We start from the raw sequence: 22,972 nt of genomic DNA on the forward strand, positions 1-22,972 counted from the left end.
AACGAATTTTATTTAACCATTCTCAAAAGCATCAAAATAACCGAATCAAGTTTAAATGTTTTTCTTTCTGGTCAAACCTTTTAACTCTTTTTCTTCTTCTTTCAATTCGAGTACAATTAAAGAATATTTCATCCCAGAAAAATGAAGATACATATATTGGGACAAAAGTCCATATGAGAAGAAGAAGAAGAATAACCTGTACTGAGTGCTAACAAGAGATACAGAGCTCAAAACTAAAAAATGTGTGAAGTTTAATTTAGACAAACTTTTGTCTGTACAGAGCGAGACCACAAGAGAATCAATACAAAACTAACAAGCCACCACAACGAACCAGACATCATTTCACGAGGCTAGGCTTGTTTTTGGCACATTTCAAATCTATTGGGATTCTAGAGATGCCACCTTCTTCCTAGTATTCAGGACTGTACAGGCTTATCAGATGTTCTTCATTCGTGCTCTTTCTAGACTCGTACCATCTTACTGTTTCTGAAGACCCAAACATCAAATCTGCATTGCGTTTCATGCCTTAAACAGATATGATGGGGCTTATCTATCTATCAATAGTATTTGAAAAATGTAGATTTTTTTTTTACCTGAAGAAGCTTGTTGTTCCTCCTCCTTGGTGCCATGAAGTATCATTGTGCCTGTGAGCACAGTGATGAATCCACATATCTCAGAAGCTACGCTGGCTGCGTCTTGCCCAGACCAGTCCTGTCAGAAGCATCGGACGTAATGTTAAGAGTGTTTCTCATAACCAATTTCTCAAGCAGAATTGCTGGTGTAGTTACCTTGAACATTATTGCACTAGCAACAATTGTGAGGGTTGTGAACATTACGTAGTACACTGGAGAAACAATTGCTGCGTTGAATGTGTCCAAGGCCTGCCAAAGAATTCAATCATAGGCCAAAAGTTTCAACAAGTCAGCACGGGAATGGTACAAGTATCAGCAATGCCAAGTGAAATTCTAGACCTCCTTGCTAAACGATTAAGGCTCTGATTTTTTGGTCCAAAAAATCCTAGCAGTTCTGCCCCTAGAGGTCTAGTTGATTGATGATCTACTGATGGATATTTGTTCCCGGGCATTAACAATATACATGTTCTACTCTAACTCGGAACCTAACCTATTGACCCCAGAATGTAGGGATATCAAAAGAATTCTGATAACGGGAGCTTACCTTATTCAGATAAATCAACTGTATAACAACACAGGTTGCTGCAACCATGACAAAAAGCCATGTCTGTGGATACCAGATCTGGCTTACTCCCTCCATTGTTAATTTTATCGCAATTCCAATAGCTTTTATGCTCATAACCTGGTATAAACATGGCAAACTTTAGAGACACCAGCAACAAGAACTTACTCGAGCCTACATAGGCGCACAAGAAAAGTAGAAATACAGTTCAAAAGTAAGAACTTGGATGATCAGATGAAGCAACTTACAGTGAGAGCACCCATTAATGAACAGATTCCGATATAAACCAGAATGTTTGTTTGGCCGCACAGAGGTTCAAAGTGCAGAATTAAAGCAAGGACAATCGACATGGTTATGGCTACGTAAAACAGAAAAGCTGTTTCATACACAAGAAAGGAAAAAGTGTATTTGTCAGATAAACAATCAACCGCACAGAAGGCATAAGGTGTGGGAGAGAAAGAGAGAGCTACCTGGCTGAGTTGCTAGATTCCATATTTCTTCAACGGAATTTGGAGTCTGCTCCTTAGGAGCGTGTATGACAATAACAACGGATCCAACGATGCAAGACACACATCCAAGAACCCCCATTTTCTTAAGTTTTTCCTTTAAAAGGAAATGTGCCAAAACAGCACTAGAAAATGAGTTGGAAAAAATGACAGGTTAGTCAGAGAATCACACAAGACAGAACAGTGGAACTGAGCGGTGTCATCACATATAGATACCTGATGATTATACTCAATGCACCAAGAGGAGTGACGAGCACAGCCGGTGCATAAATGTAGGCAACAAAGTTGGCAGCTTCTCCAACAATCACTAAAACATTTTTGAGGTTTTACAGAATCTTGTTTAGAATCAGAGTATGCGAACATGGAAGAAAAAAACTACTTAAAAAAACATGATGGGAACTCACTTGTCACCATGCCCGCCCACCAAAGAGGCTCTAATAAGTATGTATAACCTCCATAACCTGCATCATCAAATGGTAGATTAAAAAAAAAGTAACAGAGAAAACTTGCCCATCCATTAAGGATTTGTATAGAGAAATTAAGGAAAACTGAAGGGGAAGATGTTACATTACCTGCTCGGGTACCATTAGAACCAGCTCGCTTGAGACCTTTCTTCTTCAAGATGAAGCTGGAACCAATGAAAACACTAGACGCCACAGCTAGTATCAACCCCTTCCCATTGTCAGACTCCATTCTCTAATCGATTTCGAGTCTAACGAAGACCCTCCCCACACCCCAAATTAACCCTAAATTATTTATCTATCGAACGAATCGGAAGAGACTTGTAGTCAAATCTCGCTCACGAAAAGCAGCTCCCCCGGTAATCCAATTATCCAGAGTCTTTCTCAGGGATGGTTCCGATCAGAATCAATCGCGATTTTCCGGCGGCAATGAAAAACGAAGAAATTGAAGGAGGGTAGCTGATAAAGAGAGGGAAAGGAGAGAAAGTGGATGACGAAAGAGAATCGCACAAGTGGTCCGATGCAACGCGGCCGTCTCTCGCGACTTACGATTTGCGGAATTCAAATATGAGAGAAGAGAGAAGAGAGAAGAGAGAGAGAGAGAGAGAGAAAGAGATCTGGTTCGAACTCTTTTCCCTCTCAGGAGACGACAGCTCACGAAACTTCGTCGCCTTGCCGAGGGCTAAACCGGGTCCGGTACGCGTTAGGTTTAGTTAGAGAAGCAATTGTTGTTGTTGTTTTCACTTTCGTTTTTTTTGGGTTATAGCCATCGGCTAGACTCCATTTGGGTAATTGTCTCTTTTTGTCTCATTACTAACCATTTCTCACCTAATAATAATTACAAAAACATTACCTTTACCGATTCAAAAACATTTTATACAGTTGTCTGCCCATGATAGAAAAAGATACTGTGGAGCTGGGGTCCAATCGACTTTCACACGTTTTAATCTTCGGTTTGCCTGGCTCTCCATTTTTTTATTGCGAAACAATATACTTTTTTATAGCATACAACAACATAAGCACATGCTTATCTCAAGAGCTGCAGCATTACCCGGAATTAATTTATTAGTACTATCATACGTTACTAATATTTAATAGCCTACAAAAATGATTTTAAGTCATATTTGATATACCATAAATTTTGCACAAAGAAGACCCAAAAAACATTAAGAAGAAGACTTGTTAAGGTGATTTACAATTTGTTACGCTTTCTTCACCTTATAAATTTTCTTTACAAAGTAGTTAACTTCAAGTGAATTACGGTTGCTACTATATTCGTGTAGGAAAAGAAAAGCCCATAAGGATTTAAAATGTTGTTAACTCCAAAGGGCCTATTTTCCTTTACTCTATTTGTATTTATTATGGGTCTACTGAACAAAACGCCAAAAAAGGAGTGCTATTAGTGGGATGGTTAATTAGGAAAAGGGAAACAGTCCATCATAGCTAAGAAACGGAGATTCAAAGAGATTAATTAGGAGATTAGCAACAACACTAAACCACCACCGCAACTAAAACCCTAAGAGATCTGACCGCAGTCGGCGATAACGACTGGCTTCGTCGGCTTTCCAGAGGAAGATCCGATCTTCTCAATCGCCTTCACAACGTCCAATCCTTCAATCACCTGACCGAAAACCACGTGCTTCCCGTCGAGCCAGTCGGTCTTCACGGTGCAGATGAAGAACTGAGATCCGTTCGTGTTGGCACCTGCGTTCGCCATGGACAGAATCCCAGCTCCTGTGTGCTTCCTCTCGAAATTCTCGTCCTCGAACTTGGCTCCGTAGATCGATTCCCCTCCGGTCCCGTTCCCGGCTGTGAAATCTCCGCCCTGGCACATGAAATTTGGGATCACTCGGTGAAACGACGATCCCTTGAAGTGGAGAGGCTTCCCACTGCGTCCAACGCCTTTCTCGCCGGTGCACAGTGCTCGGAAATTCTCCGCCGTCTTCGGTGTCTTGTCGGTGTACAACTCCATCACGATCCGTCCCGCCGGGTTTCCACCGATGGTCATGTCGAAGAAAACCTTTGGATGCGCCATTGTCGATTTTTTTTTTCTTCTGGAATATCAAAAGTGTGAGTGACCTAAATTTTCCTTAAAAGTAGTAGAGAGGATGAAGAGGATATATATAGCGAGATATCCGTGAGAAAATAATATCGTGGCGTTTTGGATTGGGACGCGTGTCGAGATCCCCATGGCTTTGAATGATTTAACCGTGGTTAGGTTGAGTTTGACCACGGTAAATACTCTTCAATATCCATACCAAAACTCGACACGTGTCTTTGCTCATTAATAATGCTGCGACCTTTTTTTACAACAAATACACCATTTTATTACGTTTGCGGCAAATGACTCTCTTCGAGAAATAGCCAGGCTGGAGCCGCAACGCTTACATAGGAAAACCTTACTCCTCGTGCCCTAGCGGCTTTTGCTAACAGGTCAGCACGGACATTACAAGACCGGGGGATATGAGCTAAACGAAATGAACTAAAACATGAAGATAAGGACCTAAAGTCTTCAAGCTCAACTGCAAATGTAGGCCAATCCGAGGGGTTCGCTGTCATGGAAATTAAGTCCAGGCAATCTGTATAAAAGACTTTATTAGTAACATGTGAAGAGAGGACGCATTTCATGGCCCATAAAAGAGAATCCAGTTCCGCGTGCAGGGGAGATAAGCTTCGATCTATTCCGCGTAGACCCACAAGACTGATATTTCGGTTGGCAACGACAATCCAACCGAGTCCACTAATGCCCGCGGAGTCCAACCATGAACCGTCGATAAAGCAGCCTGACATCTCGGAAGTGGATGTGTTTGTTGGCGTTGGAGTCGGACCTGGACTGGACGTCCTGCTTTCCTCCTCATTGGCCAATCTCCAAGCTGCGACCTCTTTTCATCTTTTTTTTCATTTTCCACTTCAAATTTAGGAAATAATCCGAATATTTTGAATTTTCAATTCTTGATTAAAAACGGAAATCGTCAGAAAATCCGGGAAATATAGTATTCTTGTTATTGAATTTATGTATATTTAATAATTTAACACAGATCCTATGCAACCTTATATTAAGTTATTATTCAACCTCGTTTATGTAAAGTTCCTCTGTATTTAGTATTTCCTAATGGCGATTGATTCTACATTTTACAGAACTTTGTTGCTACGGTACCCTCTGTTTTTTAGGTACAGTAAAAAGATTACATATTTTATTTAACAAACAAAAAAAATACGGATTTTATTGGCTGGAATGTGAAGATATAGAAACAACAAACATCTACAATAGAATTCAACGAAGGAATATATCTTTTTAAGTATCACTGAACATAATAAGTATGGAGGGAGTTTATTATCCATGATGAGAAGGGAAAGGAGGCCATTTGCCGAACTTAGGGTGTGGAATGTATTTAGGCGGGAAAGGAGGAAGCTTGGGAAGTGGTGGACATGGCTTCTTTGGAATCACCACCGGCGGCTTGTATATCGGCACTGGAGCTTTAGGAGGACACGGCTTCTTTGGAAAAACCACCGGTGGCTTGTAGATCGGTTTGTAGATGGGCACCGGCGGTTTGTAGATAGGCACCGGAGGCTTGTAGATTGGCTTGGGAAGTGGCGGACATGGCTTCTTTGGGATCACCACCGGCGGCTTGTAGATAGGCACCGGCGGCTTGTAGACAGGCACTGGCGGCTTGTAAATGGGCACCGGCGGCTTGTGAGCGATCTTTGGTGGACACGGCTTCTTGGGGATCACCACCGGTGGCTTGTAAACTGGGACCAGTGGGGGAAGCTTTACCTTTGGAGGACAAGGCTTTTTGAACTTAGGAAAGGGAGGAAGGTTAAGCGGTGGAGGCAAAGAGAATTTAGGCATATGCCAAAAGAACTTTGAGACACAAACTTCGGGCGAGAATTTAAGATTTTGCTTCAGACCCAAAACGTATTTCTCTCCGGATTTCGATAAAAACACCATCTTGGAGGCCTCGAGGCCGTCGTCTGCGGGGCAAGGGTTGCCTGAAGCGCTATGAAGCTGAGCATAGCAAGCTTCTTTAAGTGTTCCATCGTCTCCAACGATGTCATGATGAGGAATATTGAAACTAAACTTTCCTGATTCGTCAACTTCTCCACTTCCTCTTCTAACTAAATGCTCTTTTATATCCGCCATTTTGCACTCCATCGTTACTCGGAGTCCTGATCAACAGTTCAGTCAAACAAAAGCGTTACTTGCATGGAGAGTCAAAGGATTCGATCGTAATGAAACTAAACAATAGATGAAGTTATAAAAAGATTGTTGTGTTCCATTTCCTTGCATAATTAACGAAGTAATCATATTTATTTTGATCGAATAGGAATATTTCTCGACCGGAGCATTAGTACCATCAACCACTGATCACAAAGCATATATTCCATAACGTATAAACATAGGTAGCAATCGTGTTTATATGTAAGTATAATACTAGACCTGAGTATGCATATGGGCTCTTGATCTTGTTGCTTTCGGCGTAGCCAACGACCTCGATGTTACGGGCAAGAGAATGAGCTGCCGAACAAAGAACAAACACAAGGAGGAGGCAGAAAGCACCTCCTCCGCTTTCCGGTAATATCCTCATGATCGGATTCGTATTGAAAGAGATATTGAGGAGAGAGGATATGATTCTATGAGATCGTCTCTTGTCTGTATTTATAATAGGTCTCTTATTAATTTTCTAAACATGACAATGCATTCCTTGAGTTATTAATTTGATTTTGTTTATTCTAAAAGTTACTATTCAAATACTTGGTGTGTATACCGTAGCCACGTGAATATACGTGTTTTTTTTCCTTCTTCTTCTTTAAGACTTTGAGTGTTTCGTTTATCTTTCTATACATGTACATGTCTCAGTTAGGCATCCGGTTCAGCTTTTTCATTTTAGAAGAATAATAGCCAAAATAAACTGAACTTAATTACATGGTTAGTATCAATGAAACACAATAATAGCTCAAGAATTTATTTTCTAATTTGATTCATATTCAGTTTCAGTCTTTTGTTGTCTACTAAGAGTCCATTTATCTGGAACAAACACCTAAATACACAAATTATATATACTAAGTACGTAGATGAGTAAATGAGATCAGTATATAATGGTATCTACGTACGTACCACCGACCCCAAATTAAACAGTATCACATGAGAGGATAACGTTTAGTGCGTTTGCCCAAAAAAAAAAAAAAACAGATAGTGTAGGTAGAGTTCACGCATTTCTCCGCACCCCTTTTATCCTCGTCACCTAAATATGCAATATAGAATGTGGTGATTCAGACAAAACAAAAGTCTTAAGTTCGCGAAAACCACATGTCAGGAAAGGGCGATATTACAACATACTATGAATTTTAACCCGATAGTACTATATATGAACAATTAATTCGCTAGCTAGGTCCATATAATTAGTCATGTAAATCGAATTCTGCGACAGTGAAAATCTGAATTGCGTGTATTAAGTAAAAGTCGATCACAATAATCCATCCCATATACTAAATTTTCCCTTTATAATTAAGTTTGAGATGTAAAATGCTAACAATGTGGTTGGAAGTGCGTCCAAATATCAAATGCTTGGATGAAAAAAGTCATGTATTTACCACTACGGCTAAAAGTACGGCATGCAGAGCGCATGATCTAGGTAACAAAGATAATTACAAAATTTATGCTAAAAAGAAGTAGTTTTAAAATGTACATATATATATTCCGATTGGTTAGAGGGCAACTTTGTAATAAATTAACAATATATGGTTATTAGTTAGAAGGTAGAAGCACTAATTCATATTGTCTTATGGAGCTGGCAAGGCCCCTCCTCAGCCACAGTTCCTCATAGCAGAAATAAAGCCAGCTCAAAGCCTCAAATGCATTGCCTGTTATAGCTTCTTCCACCTACATATTGATTCCTCAACTACTTCATATATATACATTGTGTATACACATACACCACATTTATTGTAGCTTCTACATTGACTAGCTAATTTGATATGTTGTTAACCTTTTGAAATCTAAAATGATCATTAATTGGTTTCTTTATCGTGGATCGAATTCGGGATTGATTTTCTAAATATTTTCCGAAGATCCTTAAATAGAAGGAGCGACTATAGTTTAGAGGACTTGGTGTTACGAACTATATGTAGTCTTTCAACTGTATGACATTGATCGGGTTGATAGTTTACTAAAGGAATATGAATAAGATAACTATAATAAGCATTTAATACATAGCATGATTTTGTAGATGGTGTGTCTAATCAACAATCTCCTATAGGCTTCTGTTGTTCATTACTTTATCAGGGATCTATAGATCATTCATTTTAGCTCCAATAAATAGCTTGTTTTTATAAGTTTGCATTTATAGTGTTTAGTAGTGACGTAAGAAAAGAGACAGTGACATCAATAGTCTCTCCATACACATGCCCGGTTTATGATGTGTTGTGCACACAGTAACGTTGTTTCATGGGCTGTGCCGATCATACGAGATGTGTTCGGTTCCTAGACATTTGTTCCAATATATGTCATGACAACATATAATAAGATTGCATAGGTTCATTGTTTAAGGCCCATAAGAAAACAATAAAGCCCAAAACGAGCAAAAGCTATTTTATGCACAACAATGGCGGTCGGAACTGGCAAGTATCATCAAAATCATCCCGATTTGGAGCGAAAGAGGGAGAGATAGAGAGAAAGAAAGCGAGAGAGAAGGATGTCGGGTATGGGAGATGGCTACGTGGGTACGGCTCAAGACGCGGTGAGGATACGGCGGCTGCAGAAGCAAAGAGAAGCTGAACGCCGTAAAATCCAGGAGCTGAAGAGCAAGACTGCCTCTGGCCAGGAGCAATCTGGTCTTCTCCAATTCGGCACTAGCTCTTGCGAGGTTCCAACCCTTTTTTTCTTAAAATCTTTCAAGATCCCCTTTGCTCACTGCTCATAGACCATTATGGTGGATTGTTGTATGAACTATACATTGAGAACTTCTGCGAGCTCCCGCAATATTTTGGGAATTTTTAAGATTGAAACCGTCAGTTCTCGTGATGATTCTCAGAACAAAATTGGAGAAATTAACACTTGCGAAACTGCAACTTTGGTGTTTTAACAAATTGTATAGCAAATTAGGTCAACCAATTCTTTCACTGAATTCCAAATGTTTTTCTTTTTGTGATATTACTTGTGTATTTGACATATATTTGTTTTCCTTAGATTCTTGACACTGCCTTTAAGAAGGAAACAGTCGGTTTAGTTACAAGAGAGGAATATGTGGAGAAGGTAATGGCTTGTCCACTTATCGTTCAATACCCTTTTTAACATTCTTCAAGATTATGGTCCTGATTGTTTCCGTGATCTCTAGAGGGTTAATATTCGTAATAAGTTTGAGGAAGAAGAGAAGGAGAAATTGCAGAAGCTACAGCAAGAGTGAGTTTCTTTTTTAGGTTCATTTCTTCGTTGTTATTGATGTTTTCTTTTTTTTTTTTCTGGATTAGCTTCATCTTCCTTGTTTCTAAACTACAGGGAAGAAGAGCTTCAACAACAGAAGCGTAGCAAGAAAAGAAAAATTAAGGGAGCCTCCCGCTTATCTTTTGCTGAAGATCTTGAGAATGGCAGTGATGAAGATGATGGTAAAAACAGTAAGTGGGTTGTTTTATCAGTCTCGTACTTAGTTTACGTTACGTGGACCATACCTATTAGGTTTTCTTCATGTTTACCTTGATTCCTGAATACGCTCATGTTACATAAGTGGTGAATTGTGCTAGTAGTAGGATTAGGTCTGATACATGCTGTCAGTCAACTGAACCACTGTAGACATTAATTCTTACAATTGTAGATTGGAGTTTTGAGATGCAAATAGCTTGCGGGCATAGGAATTTCAGACAAATCTCATCTTATTGTGTCCTCTTGAGTTTGCATATTTGGTAACTTGTATCATGTACACTACTTACGCAGAGAGTTCTGGGACAATGAGCTTACGCTTCGGAAAACTTGGCAAGGACCCCTCAGTGGAAACTAATTTCCTGCCTGACAGGTGATCCCTTGCTCTCTTGTTGAACCTTTATCTTCACTGTCTGCTTTTGCAGCAAGTCTTAACTTCAGCTGTGGTGTTTTGAGGTTGCTGTTTCAGTGAGCGGGAGGCGGAGGAACAAGCTGAACGTGAAAGGCTGAAGAAGCAGTGGCTTCGTGAGCAAGAGCAAATTAAAAGTTCTTCACTTTCCAGTTGCTTCCAGTTTCACTAGTAACATTTGATCCAAGGAATATTCTCTAACTTTTTTTGGTGTTTTTCAGACGAGCCTCTTCAGATTACTTACAGTTACTGGGATGGGACCGGCCACCGACGAGTTATCCAGGCAAGCAACAAGCTACATATTTGTCTTGCTGTATAAGCCTAAGTCTGACCATATTGCTTAACTTTATGATAAACAAATTTACAGGTACGCAAGGGTGACGCAATTGGGAATTTTCTACGGGCTGTTCAACAGCAGCTTGCCCCTGACTTCCGGGAGATTCGGACGACATCAGTTGAGAATTTGCTATACGTAAAGGAAGATCTTATAATCCCACATGTGAGAACCCTTTACAATAAGAAACAGTTATCAAGTTATTCTCTCTTCACTGTCTTAGAATATAAGGATAACATGGGGATGTTGTTTTTGGTGTTGTTTGCAAATGTAGCAACACAGTTTCTACGAGCTGATCATTAACAAAGCAAGGGGGAAGAGTGGCCCGGTATGCCTTGTTGACATTTTCGGAACTCATGTATTAGAGTGAAGTTTGTATTTATAAATCCAAAGCTGAGACTTCTCCTGCATTGTTCTTCTTAACAGCTGTTTCACTTTGATGTTCATGAAGACGTGAGAACAATTGCAGATGCGACAATAGAGAAAGACGAGGTATGCTTCACTGATCCAGTTGCATCAGAAAATAGAGTATAAGAAGTACTGGTTTTTAAAGCTTTGTTAAATATGTTATGTTGTTGAAGTCGCATGCGGGTAAGGTGGTGGAAAGGCATTGGTACGAGAAGAACAAGCATATATTCCCTGCTTCCAGATGGGAGGTACCTACCAGATCAGCCTTTCTCTGCACAGTTTTTTTTATTGATTCTCTCAGCTAATAATGTCTTCAAGAACTGTAGACTTAAAATTGCTAAGCCAAAAAAAAACTTAAAGCATCTAATTTCGTGTGATCTTTTTCAATATTTGGGCAGATTTACGATCCGACAAAGAAATGGGAACGGTACACGGTCCATGGGGATTGATCTTGGACCAGAACAGAACATGCTTTTTGATGGATCACTTTGTCACATGGAATCTTGTTGACATGATTGATCAGATTTGGTGTATTAGTAGTAGTGGAATGTTCATGCAAACCTTTTTTTAATGCTTATTTTTCTATAGAATAATGGAAACGATTTATTTGACTTTTGTTAAATTTTCCCTGTTATTTTATGCTTTTTCATTGAATGGTAATTTTGTTTGAGATCTTCTGGTTATAATGAGAGCGCGCAAATTAAGAATGTCGAAGAAACTAATAATTTGTGAATCCTGATGTACATATATGAATAAGGTAACAAAATCAATCAAAAATGAGACCAGGTAAAACGCTGTCGTTTGCGTTTTTTTTTTTATGGTTGTGTTTCGTTCTGTAACTTGTGTTGTATCCCGATTTGTGATTTTGTTCTTTTTTTCAACAGAAAATAAATTAAACTCTTTTTTTTTTTTTGGTTGCTGTTGCTGTGAAAGAAAGAGCAAGCATAAATACCATCGAGCGAGGAGACTATTCTCTTGTGCAATTTCGTTGACCAGAGAAACCAAAACGATGATGAATCTTAGGGTTTTGTTCCTCGCTCTCCTTCTCCTTGCATCTCCTCTGCTTCAAGGTCTCCTCTCTCCTTTTGTTTTTTTATTTTCTGGATTTTTGTAGATCTAGATCCGTTTGTTTCGTCGCGTCTTCCTAGTTTACAGTTTCCGATTGGATTTCATACTTGATATCTTGCTCCGATCTGGTTTTCGGAAGGATTTGATCCTGTTTTCGTAGAATGTGGCGCTCTTAGTTATCTATCCGAGTGAAATTGAGCTCGCGATTTGTTACACGAGACAAATCTGTCGTTTACTGTGTGTTTGGGTATTGCTGCCTATCCTCGAGCAATGTGGTTTCAAATAGACAATTCTTGGATCCATTTGCTCCTCTCGTATCATTCTCATCACTTGTCTGCATGTAGATCGATCGAATGCCAAGTAATAGATTCTTATGTAGTGTCTTCGTGCATGTCTTTATTTGCTTACTTCCTGGTTGGTCTTCGATACATGAAGATTTGCATAATTGTAACGTTTTTGAAAGTATTCACAGCTCCATTTTTCTAAAATGGAAGTTGGATATAAACAGAAACTCGATAGATCGATGATTTCTCTTATTTTATATTTTATATGGGCTGATTGATAAAACTTGTGGTGACAATGACATGATGGGATTTATTATTCCTTTTCTCAGTTGCTAGATGTCAAGAAGATTCCGAGGATCATTCCAGTCTTGTTGACGATGTTGTGGGAGAAAACAGTGATTCTGGTGTTGAGGAAGATGATCAAGATTTGGATGTGAACTTGACCTCTGCTCCTGGAGTTGAGACTGTTTGTGTTTTCCCCAAAAACAGTGCCAAATGTAAGGCATTGCACCCCTTATTCACGTGTTTTTCTATCCATCCATTAAAGACTTTTTGGTTTTGTTTTTGTTTGTAATGCCCATTGTTTCCCTGCAGTGGTTCCTGCTGGAGAAGAGACTGAGCTCCTTGTTGGTCTGAAAAATGATGGTATGTTTAAAAACAAAAATCACCTCTTTTATCCATTCCTTTGAGTTTTCGGTTGGTAGTAATAAATTTCTCCAAATTGGCTGTGTGTGGCATAACAGGAAAATCTAGCGTAGGTGTGATGGGGATTAGGGCCAGCGTTCATCTTCCTTATGATCATAAGTTGTTGGTTCAGAATCTAACAATGATGGTAAGTTTTTTTCTCTAAAAAACACTTTGTTCATATTCGAGGATTGAAATTAATATAATTTGGGATCTGCTTCTGACTTTTGAGATTGGATGCATGTTTCCTTTATTTAATTCCAAAAGGGAGGAAATCAATAGAATGTCAAACTTGTATATCAGCCGCATATAGTTTACAAACCATTTGACTAAGAATCTGTTATGGGTTGTCATTTGATGCTGCCTTTCATTTGCAGCGATTCAACAATGCATCCATCCCAACGTCTCTTCAAGCAACATTCCCATACATCTTTGCAGTCAGCCAGTACCTTCAGGTCCACACACATATCCAACAATAACAACAACACATTTTTCTTAAAAAAACAACTGTATTCGAGAAAAAACTTGGTAACATGTTATCTAATTTGTGTGCTGCTGTCATCTTTCACAGCCTGGAGCATTTGATCTGGTGGGTTATATCATCTACGATGTGGAAGGGAAGGCACACCAGAGTGTCTTTTACAATGGAACCATAGAGGTAGTTGAATCTGGAGGTCTTCTCAGCGGCGAATCTGTCTTCCTTATAACACTTGGAATTGCTCTCCTCCTCCTCCTCGGTCTATGGGCATACAGCCAAGTACAGCGTCTCACTAAGGTAAACCATTGGATCTGATCTGTTTTTTTCCGGTAAGTCTTGAATATTCATTTGATAATTTTCTCTTTTACCAGAAAACCAAAAAGGTGTCCAAGGTGGAAGTAGGAACCAGGTCTACCGACGCATCACTCGACGAGTGGCTCGAGGTTCGCTTCTCTCTCCCTATCTTTCTACGCTTCTGTGCTCTTTGGTTGTGATTGAATCTGATCGAAAAATGTGTTATGTCTCTCTTCAGGGAACTCCTTTGGCCAAGACATTGTCTGGGAAATCGAAGAACAAGAAGAACTAAAAGAGCTGTTCTGCTCTTTCCAGTTTTTTTTTTCATAGACTCAGCCTTTTGGCGTTTTGAAAGAGTTTCCAAGTTTTAAGTTTAGGGTTTAAAAGTTAAAACGTTACTTTTTTTTCGTTGTTTGTACTATTTAGACAATCTTTCTTTCCTTCTTGACATAATGTCTCCTCATGAAACAACTTTACTTATAATGATGTAGAATCTGCCGTTTACTTTCTTTATCAATCCTCTATATAAGAAGAATTGGATCAGTGAGGTTCCTACTGGTTCGAAAATTGACTTTCCTCTGTTAACCAACCATTAGACCAATGCAAAAAGAAGTAAATTTTACGATCAGTTGTGCTGATTCATCATCACTAGTGACTTCAAGAACAACCTTCGTAAATTACGTTAGAGTATATGGCTAAAGAACTTTTAAGAGATTATATAGAAGAGCCTCTTGGATTCAGCTTTACTCCAAGTATATAGCATAAATTCAGCTTTACTCCAAGTATATAGTATAAATTCAGCTTTACTCCAAGTATATAGTATAACATAACTTTATAAGTAACAAAGATCTTAATTAAAGACCTTTTTCCCTCTCTCTCTCTGTGTTGCAGAGCCAAGCGGTATTCAAACCAGAACTCATGAATCAAATTTTGTTTGCCATTATTAGTCCAAGAACTACTAAGAACACAACAACAACAACAAGGTCGCAAACCTCCCTTTATTTCTCCTCTCATCTGTTCCATGGAGACATGCGATTTCCGTCGCTGCTACTTGTCAATTAAGCAGCAACTTTCTTTGACGTGACTGAGTTCACAATGGTCGCAAACTCCGGGCCCTGGAAAAACATCAACGGTGGTGGGTATATGAGTTAGGCTGTATTCATCAACAGCATATCCACAAAGGTCTAAAACTTTACTTACTTTCAAGGAGGCACCACCGACAAGAAATCCATCAATGTCCTCTTGTTTGGCAAGCTCTGCACAGTTCCCTCCATTGACGGAACCTGTCAATTAAGTAGGAGATAATCAACATTCAGTTTGATTTGCAAGGGGATAACTAAACTAACGCACCTCCGTATATGATTCTTGTTTTGGAAGCAACTTCCTCAGAGACATTTTTCTTGAGCCAATCGCGGACAGCTACATGGACTTCCTGTGCTTGCTGAGGCGATGCAACTTTACCAGTTCCAATTGCCCATACAGGCTCGTATGCAACCACTACGTTGTCCCAGCTAGGCACAGCATCTGAAAATACAAATAAGCTCCTGCTTTTTATTGAGTTCAGACATAGTCTGGAATATGAGACTTTAGGTAAGTAATAAAAGAATACAGGAAGAGTGTTGTTACCAGCAAAGGCCTTCATTTGCTCGAAGCAAACATCAAATGTCTTGCCTGCTTCCCTCTCTTCTAGCTTTTCCCCGATACAAGCTATTACTCCAAGACCCTCACTCAATGCGTAAGCAGCTTTCTTCCCAATAAACTATGGTTGTATTGAGAGAAAAAAAGGAGAAACATGTCTTCACTAACATTTCTTAACAAGTCAATGGTTCTGATTAGTTATTTACTTACTGACCTCATCCTTTTCTCCGATGACATGTCTCCTTTCAGAATGCCCAAGAATGACCCACTTGCAGCCGAGGTCTTTGAGCTGTTCCACGCTGTATTGTGAAACGGATGGCTTTAAAATTCAGAAATGGTTTAAATATATAAACCGGAAAGTCTTTCCAAAGCTCAGATACTATAGCAAATTAACAATCCATATACTGTATAAAGTGAATAAGAGAAGTTGTAACCTGATTTCACCAGTAAAGGCTCCACCTTTTCCAACCCAAGAGTTCTGACCCGATATCTCTATACGGTCTGTCAACGAAGACTTGACTTGGTCGATGTAGACAAATGGAGGTGAGACAACAACATCTACACATAAGTGATCATTAAGAACCAATGGTCAGCATGAGGATGGTTTCAGAAGAAGTTTGACTTTGTGACTTCTCTCGCAGACATTTTAGTAGGAAAACTAAATAGAATGGAACTCGATAGATACGACTTGCTTTAGGTCCGTTTTCAAATCAGATACGGAAGTAAAATATAGAGAGCTTCAATCATTCCAAGAGTAGCATATAAGAACTCTAGTATCTCACCTACATCTGCTTCCAAGGTTGCACTGTTGAGGTCAGAGACAAGCTTGGCGATGGAGTCCTTAGTCCCGTTCTATGACACATGCCAAAAAGAGACATTAGTTTCAGGAGAGATAACAGATAGAAGAAAACACGACTATGAAGATGATTCTGATTCCTTTGGACATTGTACTTACACACTTCCAGTTTCCTCCAACGAAAAACTGCAGCATAAAAGAGGAGAAACCAAGAGTTAAGACGATGATAAACCCCAAGTTTGCATTGAACACATTTATATCATCTAAGGAGTAGCAAACTGAATCAATCGTCTCTCGAGAAGCGCATTGAATCAAATAAAGAGTTTTGAAGATTCTTTCTACAATCCAAAAAGCGATTTAGGGGCATTTGAAACTAAAAGGAATAAACTTTCGATCGAAATCCTAAACCAATGAACTAGCATTTTCAAAACAGAGTAAAGGGTTGAAGTTGGAATATTTAGAGTTGAGAGCACCTTTCCGGATCCGGCCATGGCGACAACGCCTCTGGGAGACCGGTGCGAGGAGGAGGAAACGAGGCGGATAGAGGAATTGACGCGGTTGAGGAAGGACTGGTGGGAGAAGGAGACGGCGGCGTCGAGCTTAGGACAAATGCGGCGGAGGCCGGAGAAAGAAGGGGCAGAGGGCTGGGTACCACCGGAGATTTGGGCAGTGAGAGAGGTAGCCATAGCCGGAAAACAGGGAGAGAGAGAGTGAGAGAGAAGCTATTGGGTTTGGCGTGTAGTGAGTGGAAAAGAGGCGATAGAGACGAGACTGAGACTCTGAGCTAAAGGCAAAGCAGAGATAGAAGAAGGGCGATGAGGGTTGGTGATGATGACTTGGTGGTGCTCCTGAGTTTCTTCTGATGCTCAAAGGGGTCATTTTTGTCTTTTCCACAAACAAGAAGAATCATGTGTTCGTATCAAAGGTGTTCACGCGCCTGTGGACTTCTGTATCTCACGCGCTTCTGTCCAGACGCCTTGATGGGTTCCATGCATTTGTTTCCATAACCAAACCTTACGCCTTACGGTGTGGTGGGTCGATGCATCATTTGTTTATGCAAACAAATAAAATAAAAAAATTAGAAAGAGTCATATTTCCAAATTGGAAGAGAAAATAATTAGAACAAGCAGAAATTGATGGTTTGGCCAGAAAAAGAAGATAGAAACAATCCGTTCACATTATTGGAGAAATTGGCCTGTAAACTCTGTTAAAAAATTGCAGAAATTGTGACGGATAACCGGAACCATGGTCGCAATAATAAAAATGGACACATCTGTTAATCGTTTTTTCTTTTTTTCCCAGTCTATTAAATTTTCAACCTTGAATTTTTGTCTCTTTCTCTCATATTTGTATTATAATTTGTTTCTACTATTGTTATATAGTAAACTTTCCAAGATTCTGTATGATCCAAGAAGATTAGTTTTTATTTAAATTGTTCAAATTTCGTGGGATGGTATGGTATATGATGAATGCATGAAAACTGCGGCTCTTTTGTTTTAAAAAAAAATATATATATATAACATACTCGATAATATATAGATATTTCAATTTTTAATTTATTGTGAATCTATTAGAAGTTTCCGGTGACATTAATCAAACGATATCACGTGTTGTATGTAAACAAGAGAGGTGAAAGAGATCGGATAACACAACTCACGAGATCCTCAACCTCGTAGTAGTAATAAGTAAATGATCATCAAGAAACCAAAAAACAAGAAAGAAAAATATCTGAAAATCATTTTTACATTACACTAGCTTAGCTAGACGACAAAATTAAAGAAGCTAAATCAACCAAACCACATCTCCAAGAAACTTGACTGATAGTGAAGCAAAACAAGCAACAGAAGTATAATCGCGGCCACCCCCCAAGGCGAGCTTCCACCGTCATCTCCGGCGGCGGGACTCCGGTAAGTCTGACGACGGTTGGAAAACATACCGAGAAACGCGTCAGGGTTATCCAGGGAAGATAACCAGCGGACCAAGACTATGAGAAGCAGAGGGATCAAGAGAAGAGCAAGATTCATCTGCTCTCCCGCGGATTCGGCTGCATCTTCGAAGCTCCAGTACCATGAAGTCATTAGGAACACCGAAGCCACGGCCAGGATGATAAGCACCGGATACGGCAGAGGCGATAGCGAGAATGATTCCAACATGGACGGTCCTGATCTGCTCTCTCCATACGCCATGAAATGATGATCGATGATCAGAGAAGCTCTTCTTTCTTCTTCTTGCTTTTATGATGATGCAAACTTATTGAAACCGCCTTAGCGTTTACAATATTATACTTATATCTGACCGACAGACCAATAAGGATAAACTAATACTGTATTTTACTATATAGATTTATAGAAGAAAAATAATTACTGAGCTCGATTTCTTATGATCTCCTGCTAATTATTTTACTTGATTTATGGTTTCCATGTATCGTAAAGAATTATTTTATCATATTGGAAAGCGTAAAAGATGTGTATTTCCATACTGCATATAGGTTTTCTTCAGAACGTTGTGGATGCAGATGATTGGTCAGTGTAATTAAATATGCGTTTTATGTTGCTTTTCTCTTTCGTAATGGGCTCACTACACGATTGTAGGTGGAGCGTCATTATCATTTTTCCTTATTTTTCCTTTGCTTTAATTGTTATCATTAACCTCCTCTTCAATAAGCAACTCAAATTTTCAAAGATAACAAAAAACAATTTGACCTTTTAACCTAAGCAACACAAAATTCAAAGATGACGAGAATGATTTTGATCTTTCAACCTACGCACCTCAATTCTTATTGCTAGTGTATATAATGACCACAAAATAGCATTATCACACTTTGATTTCGCAGCTTGTACATAATTTATTAATTATAACTTTTCATTTTCATTTTGAATTTTTTTTTTTTTTTTGATAGATGTTATCAAATGAAAATCTTTTTTTTTTTTGTGTGTGGAAGAATGTTATTTGGTGGGGTTAGATTTTCTGGAACCGCTAATTCTCTATTTCCAAGATCACACAAATGCAGTATATGTTATGTAAAAAACAAAAAACTTAAAAATCTAAAACGGTAGACGATCACGTTCGTAAAAAATTTACAAAACACACAAAAGTCGATGATCACGTCACAATACGTCAACATCAACAGAACCTACTAATGAAACGAAATTATTGATTTACAAATATAAAGGTAAACGCAAACACTAACCGCGGTCAAAACTAACTAGTAGTAGCAAACGCATTTCCAGCGGCCACAGGGACAGTAGTAGATGGATCGCTTTGACGTTTCAAGGCAAGAGAGACACCGCACGGCGAATAGCAGAGCCAGTGGAACCGCCGCGAGGAGCAGCCAGCTCAGCATATCTTCGCCTGTGGTGATGGCTACCTCAAATTTCACGGCGGAGGAAAGCGCCAAGAGGATGAGCGCCACCGTGATCATGACAATTACCGGCAGCGGCGACGTCGATACTCTGCACCGTCCGCAACAGCACCCGTGGTAATGCATATCGATCGCCCACTCTTTGTTTCTTTTTTTTTTTGGCTTTAGTTTGTTTAGTGGTTATTGATTTATCTATGGAATGCTTTTTATTACATGAAATATATGATAAAAACAGAGAGGGATAAGAGAGAGAAAGGAAATGGTTTGCTAGGTATACTAATTGAAATTATTGTGGTCCATTATACACTGTTTTGGAAATCCATTAGTACTAGCTAGTGGGTAGTGAAGGGATTTCATATCGTCATTTTACATGTGTACATATGTGAATTAGTCGGACCACTTGTCTAATTTTGAGAGAATCATGACCAATAATTTATAGCTATACGTATTGACATTTATCTAAGCAATTTTTTTTTTAAAAACTGGTTTGCAGGTAAGCATTTAGTTTTGATCATCATTTTGATGTTTGGAGTTTTATAGATACATCTCTTCCTCATTTGTAATATTTTGCCACGGTTTCCTTTTCTTAGCTGTCGCTACCGTCTCACAAAAAACAAGAAGTCAATTTTGTTCTTAATCATAACTCAAGAAAAAAAAGTTGTAAAAATGATAGCTAAACCAAGTGATTATACTCTTAAGTTATAACTTTTGTGTATTGGGAAACAAAGATCAGTGTTGAACATGATCCAAAAACAGGCAGATGTTTGAAATACTGAGGATTTGTGTGAAAAATGAGTGATTGGTGGTTAGGAAATCAAAAAACAAGGAAGCTTATCTGAGTGGCCTACGAGGAAAAAGACACTCACTTCACGTTGCTCCACTCATCTCATATAATAGACTTTAAATGTCGCCTCCTCCTGCCTAATGTATGTCGTTTCTAGGAAATTCTGATCGTGGATCTCTTTTTCTCTCTTTATTTATATGTACAACAATATTAAGGAGGATCCCATTAATTTTTTTTTTTGCATTGTAGTTAATTTTTATTCAAAGTTAAATTTGATAATATCTTATACCAAAATATTAGACTGAAATAAAACAACATTTATTTTGAAACAGAAAAACAATGGTAAACTAAACTATGTTTTAAAAAGATGTAAGCGTACGGCGTACCATATTTAGTATTTTGATGATAGAACTATACTACTTGTGCCTATAGAAAAAAAAAGAAAAATCCTGCATAAAAAAAAAAAAGCTGGTAAATCTAGAAATATTCTTTTTTTTTTTATGAAGAAATATTCATTTTACATTTACATACTATAAATATTACTTTTGGAAGAAAGGGAGAATACTCGGGCTCAGGCCTACATTAATAAGTGCTTGTTTTTTTGGGTGACTAAAGCCCATCTGAGCTTGACTAACATTTTCGTGTGTGAATTTAAGAAGAAGAAGAAGCAGCAGGAGGAGGAGGAGGAGGAGGCATCGAGCATGAAGGCAACGAAGTCTCCGATTCACGCCGTGTTGACATGGGTGAGGAGGCAGCCCCCAAAGGTGAAAGCTTTCCTTGCGGTCGTGTCGGGCATGGCTGCTCTTGTTCTGCTCAGATTCATCGTTCATGATCACGACAATCTCTTCGTTGCCGCCGAAGCTGTTCATTCCATTGGAATCTCTCTTCTTATCTACAAACTCACCAAGGAAAAGACCTGTGCTGGTACTACTACTACCTTAGTTCCTTCCTGCTTTGACTTCGGTTTTTCTTTGTTGTTGTGTTTTTTTATTACCACATCCAATTTACGCGTTCTAAGTTGGAATTCAAATAGTTTTGACTTCCTTCATGGGTTCTTCGTCTTGCTTTAACCTTAGAAAATTTTGATCTGTGTTGGAATATAAAGTTCTAGACTTTATTCATTTTCAGGAGTTTGTAATCGGTTATTTAGTTGAATCAGCACCCTCAATACAGACCCAGATTAAAGTTTTGCACGATTGGGACTAGTTATTGACCTTTTTCCGGGGAAAATCTGCAGGATTGTCATTAAAATCTCAGGAGCTTACAGCAATATTTCTAGCTGTGAGGCTTTACTGCAGCTTAGTTATGGAATATGACATACATACCATTCTGGACTTGGCTACTTTGGCCACTACATTAGAGAATTTTCTCTTTTTAAAGTTAGAGAGAGAGTTTTGGGCCTAACGGCCCACTTATACGCATAAATTATATTATTAGCGCATTAAGCCTAAACAAATGTGATGAAATGATTCTAAGGCGATTAATAAATGATTATCCCAAATCTTCACTCTTCAGCTAATTAAAAAACTTAAAGAAACGGAAGAGATAGTTTTACACCTGCCGTAAATTATCAAATTTTTATATACAGAGTAGAGTCTGTGAAATACACTATTTGAACTAAGCAACAAGTCTTGTGGAAAAAAAAAATCATGCTAATAATATCCTTCAAATTTATACAAAGAAAATTAAAAAAAAAAACAAATATTAGGGGTTGGTCTCAGGGAGTAACTTGAGCAACCTCAGGCTGCTCAGATACACACAAAGCTGAGTCTGAGATGCAATCTTTTGAGTATCTATTTTACACAACTCCGGATGGAAGTCGGAGAACAAGCTGGCCTCCGAAAACACTGCACAAGAAAAAGATGGTGGAGGAATAACCAAACAAGTGAAGCGAAAAGACATAATAATCAAGAAGACTAGAAGAGGCATGCCAGAGGAAGAAAAGGAAACTACCTTTTAACGTAGTAGTAGCAGAAATCTGCCAAGATGAATGTTTGGACTATTTCTGAGATTAGAACCATCGATGGCCATAGTCCGTAACCCAGTGCTACAAGCAGCCGTCCCCGGCTGTCCACAACCTGTTTTAGACCAAGTCAAATCACACAGTGAATCTTAAGAATATCAAATGGGGGATACTATAGAGATGTGAAAGCCATAAGCATACCTAAACCCTAAACCCTAAACCCTAAACCCTAAATCCTAAACCCTAAACCCTAAACCCTAAACCCTAAACCCTAAACCCTAAACCCTAAACCCTAAACCCTAAACCCTAAACCCTAAACCCTAAACCCTATCAAACTTCTCTTTAGTTTTGATAGTTTTCTTTTTGGCTGGTGCCGGCGTTAATCCAACGTCGGTACCGTGCTATATATGTTTTCCGGATCGTTGTATAGTATTGTTTGGTTTTAAGTTTCCGGTTTTTCCGGATCTTTTGTTTCCATTAATCGGATAGTAATCTCCGGCGTAAACCGGTAATAAATTCCGACTTGTTCGAATTTATTTTTTAGTTTCCTCCTTTTGCTTGTTTTATTTGAATTCCGAAAGAGTTAGTTGTGTGTTGTTTCATTGGTGCTTGTTTCTTCCTCCACGGTGTGTAAATCCTCGTTCTCCTTGAAGGAATATTGAGCGATGGTTCTTCAT

The 22,972-nt window shown here is 38.9% G+C and overlaps 8 protein-coding genes across 8 annotated transcripts; 2 read left to right on the forward strand and 6 right to left on the reverse strand.

The window, feature by feature from the left end:
• Positions 1 to 135: 135 nt before the first annotated feature.
• Positions 136 to 2,802, reverse strand: LOC18021756 (probable magnesium transporter NIPA6). The gene is made up of 9 exons (XM_006404487.2): positions 2,273 to 2,802; positions 2,105 to 2,161; positions 1,917 to 2,007; positions 1,665 to 1,825; positions 1,443 to 1,570; positions 1,177 to 1,314; positions 789 to 881; positions 594 to 711; positions 136 to 507 (listed from the first exon to the last, which is right to left on the reverse strand). The coding sequence occupies exons 1-9, from the start codon at positions 2,391 to 2,393 to the stop codon at positions 410 to 412; spliced, it is 1,005 nt and encodes a 334-aa protein (XP_006404550.1). The 5' UTR covers positions 2,394 to 2,802; the 3' UTR covers positions 136 to 409.
• Positions 2,803 to 3,541: 739 nt separating this feature from the next.
• On the reverse strand, positions 3,542 to 4,271 carry LOC18021757 (peptidyl-prolyl cis-trans isomerase CYP19-2). The gene has a single exon (XM_006404488.2). It carries the CDS (start codon positions 4,194 to 4,196, stop codon positions 3,678 to 3,680), a length of 519 nt encoding a protein of 172 aa, XP_006404551.1. The 5' UTR covers positions 4,197 to 4,271; the 3' UTR covers positions 3,542 to 3,677.
• A 1,094-nt stretch (positions 4,272 to 5,365) lies between these two features.
• On the reverse strand, positions 5,366 to 6,784 carry LOC18021758 (proline-rich protein 2). Its single transcript, XM_006404489.2, has 2 exons — positions 6,600 to 6,784; positions 5,366 to 6,328 (listed from the first exon to the last, which is right to left on the reverse strand). Exons 1-2 carry the CDS (start codon positions 6,745 to 6,747, stop codon positions 5,496 to 5,498), a joined length of 981 nt encoding a protein of 326 aa, XP_006404552.1. The 5' UTR covers positions 6,748 to 6,784; the 3' UTR covers positions 5,366 to 5,495.
• A 1,991-nt stretch (positions 6,785 to 8,775) lies between these two features.
• On the forward strand, positions 8,776 to 11,567 carry LOC18021759 (protein XAP5 CIRCADIAN TIMEKEEPER). Its single transcript, XM_006404490.2, has 12 exons — positions 8,776 to 9,024; positions 9,348 to 9,413; positions 9,496 to 9,560; positions 9,657 to 9,772; positions 10,089 to 10,167; positions 10,264 to 10,340; positions 10,425 to 10,486; positions 10,571 to 10,702; positions 10,812 to 10,865; positions 10,964 to 11,029; positions 11,119 to 11,193; positions 11,344 to 11,567. Exons 1-12 carry the CDS (start codon positions 8,854 to 8,856, stop codon positions 11,392 to 11,394), a joined length of 1,014 nt encoding a protein of 337 aa, XP_006404553.1. The 5' UTR covers positions 8,776 to 8,853; the 3' UTR covers positions 11,395 to 11,567.
• Positions 11,568 to 11,830: 263 nt separating this feature from the next.
• LOC18021760 (translocon-associated protein subunit alpha) lies at positions 11,831 to 14,296 on the forward strand. Its single transcript, XM_006404491.2, has 8 exons — positions 11,831 to 12,015; positions 12,627 to 12,794; positions 12,892 to 12,942; positions 13,041 to 13,129; positions 13,359 to 13,436; positions 13,553 to 13,756; positions 13,831 to 13,902; positions 13,992 to 14,296. Exons 1-8 carry the CDS (start codon positions 11,955 to 11,957, stop codon positions 14,043 to 14,045), a joined length of 777 nt encoding a protein of 258 aa, XP_006404554.1. The 5' UTR covers positions 11,831 to 11,954; the 3' UTR covers positions 14,046 to 14,296.
• Positions 14,297 to 14,522: 226 nt separating this feature from the next.
• LOC18021761 (triosephosphate isomerase, chloroplastic) lies at positions 14,523 to 17,049 on the reverse strand. The gene is made up of 9 exons (XM_006404493.2): positions 16,661 to 17,049; positions 16,347 to 16,373; positions 16,174 to 16,243; positions 15,826 to 15,949; positions 15,606 to 15,690; positions 15,380 to 15,512; positions 15,104 to 15,277; positions 14,954 to 15,036; positions 14,523 to 14,868 (listed from the first exon to the last, which is right to left on the reverse strand). The coding sequence occupies exons 1-9, from the start codon at positions 16,871 to 16,873 to the stop codon at positions 14,812 to 14,814; spliced, it is 966 nt and encodes a 321-aa protein (XP_006404556.1). The 5' UTR covers positions 16,874 to 17,049; the 3' UTR covers positions 14,523 to 14,811.
• Positions 17,050 to 17,776: 727 nt separating this feature from the next.
• LOC18021762 lies at positions 17,777 to 19,730 on the reverse strand. The gene is made up of 2 exons (XM_006404494.2): positions 19,380 to 19,730; positions 17,777 to 18,457 (listed from the first exon to the last, which is right to left on the reverse strand). Exon 2 carries the CDS (start codon positions 18,371 to 18,373, stop codon positions 17,975 to 17,977), a length of 399 nt encoding a protein of 132 aa, XP_006404557.1. The 5' UTR covers positions 18,374 to 18,457; positions 19,380 to 19,730; the 3' UTR covers positions 17,777 to 17,974.
• LOC18021996 lies at positions 18,064 to 19,839 on the reverse strand. Its single transcript, XM_024158384.1, has 2 exons — positions 19,380 to 19,839; positions 18,064 to 18,457 (listed from the first exon to the last, which is right to left on the reverse strand). Exon 1 carries the CDS (start codon positions 19,672 to 19,674, stop codon positions 19,393 to 19,395), a length of 282 nt encoding a protein of 93 aa, XP_024014152.1. The 5' UTR covers positions 19,675 to 19,839; the 3' UTR covers positions 18,064 to 18,457; positions 19,380 to 19,392.
• Between the last annotated feature and the right edge of the window lie 3,133 nt (positions 19,840 to 22,972).

The sequence above is a fragment of the Eutrema salsugineum genome, unplaced genomic scaffold, assembly GCF_000478725.1.
Source record: "Eutrema salsugineum unplaced genomic scaffold, Eutsalg1_0 scaffold_15, whole genome shotgun sequence".
Classification (NCBI taxonomy): Eukaryota; Viridiplantae; Streptophyta; class Magnoliopsida; order Brassicales; family Brassicaceae; genus Eutrema; species Eutrema salsugineum.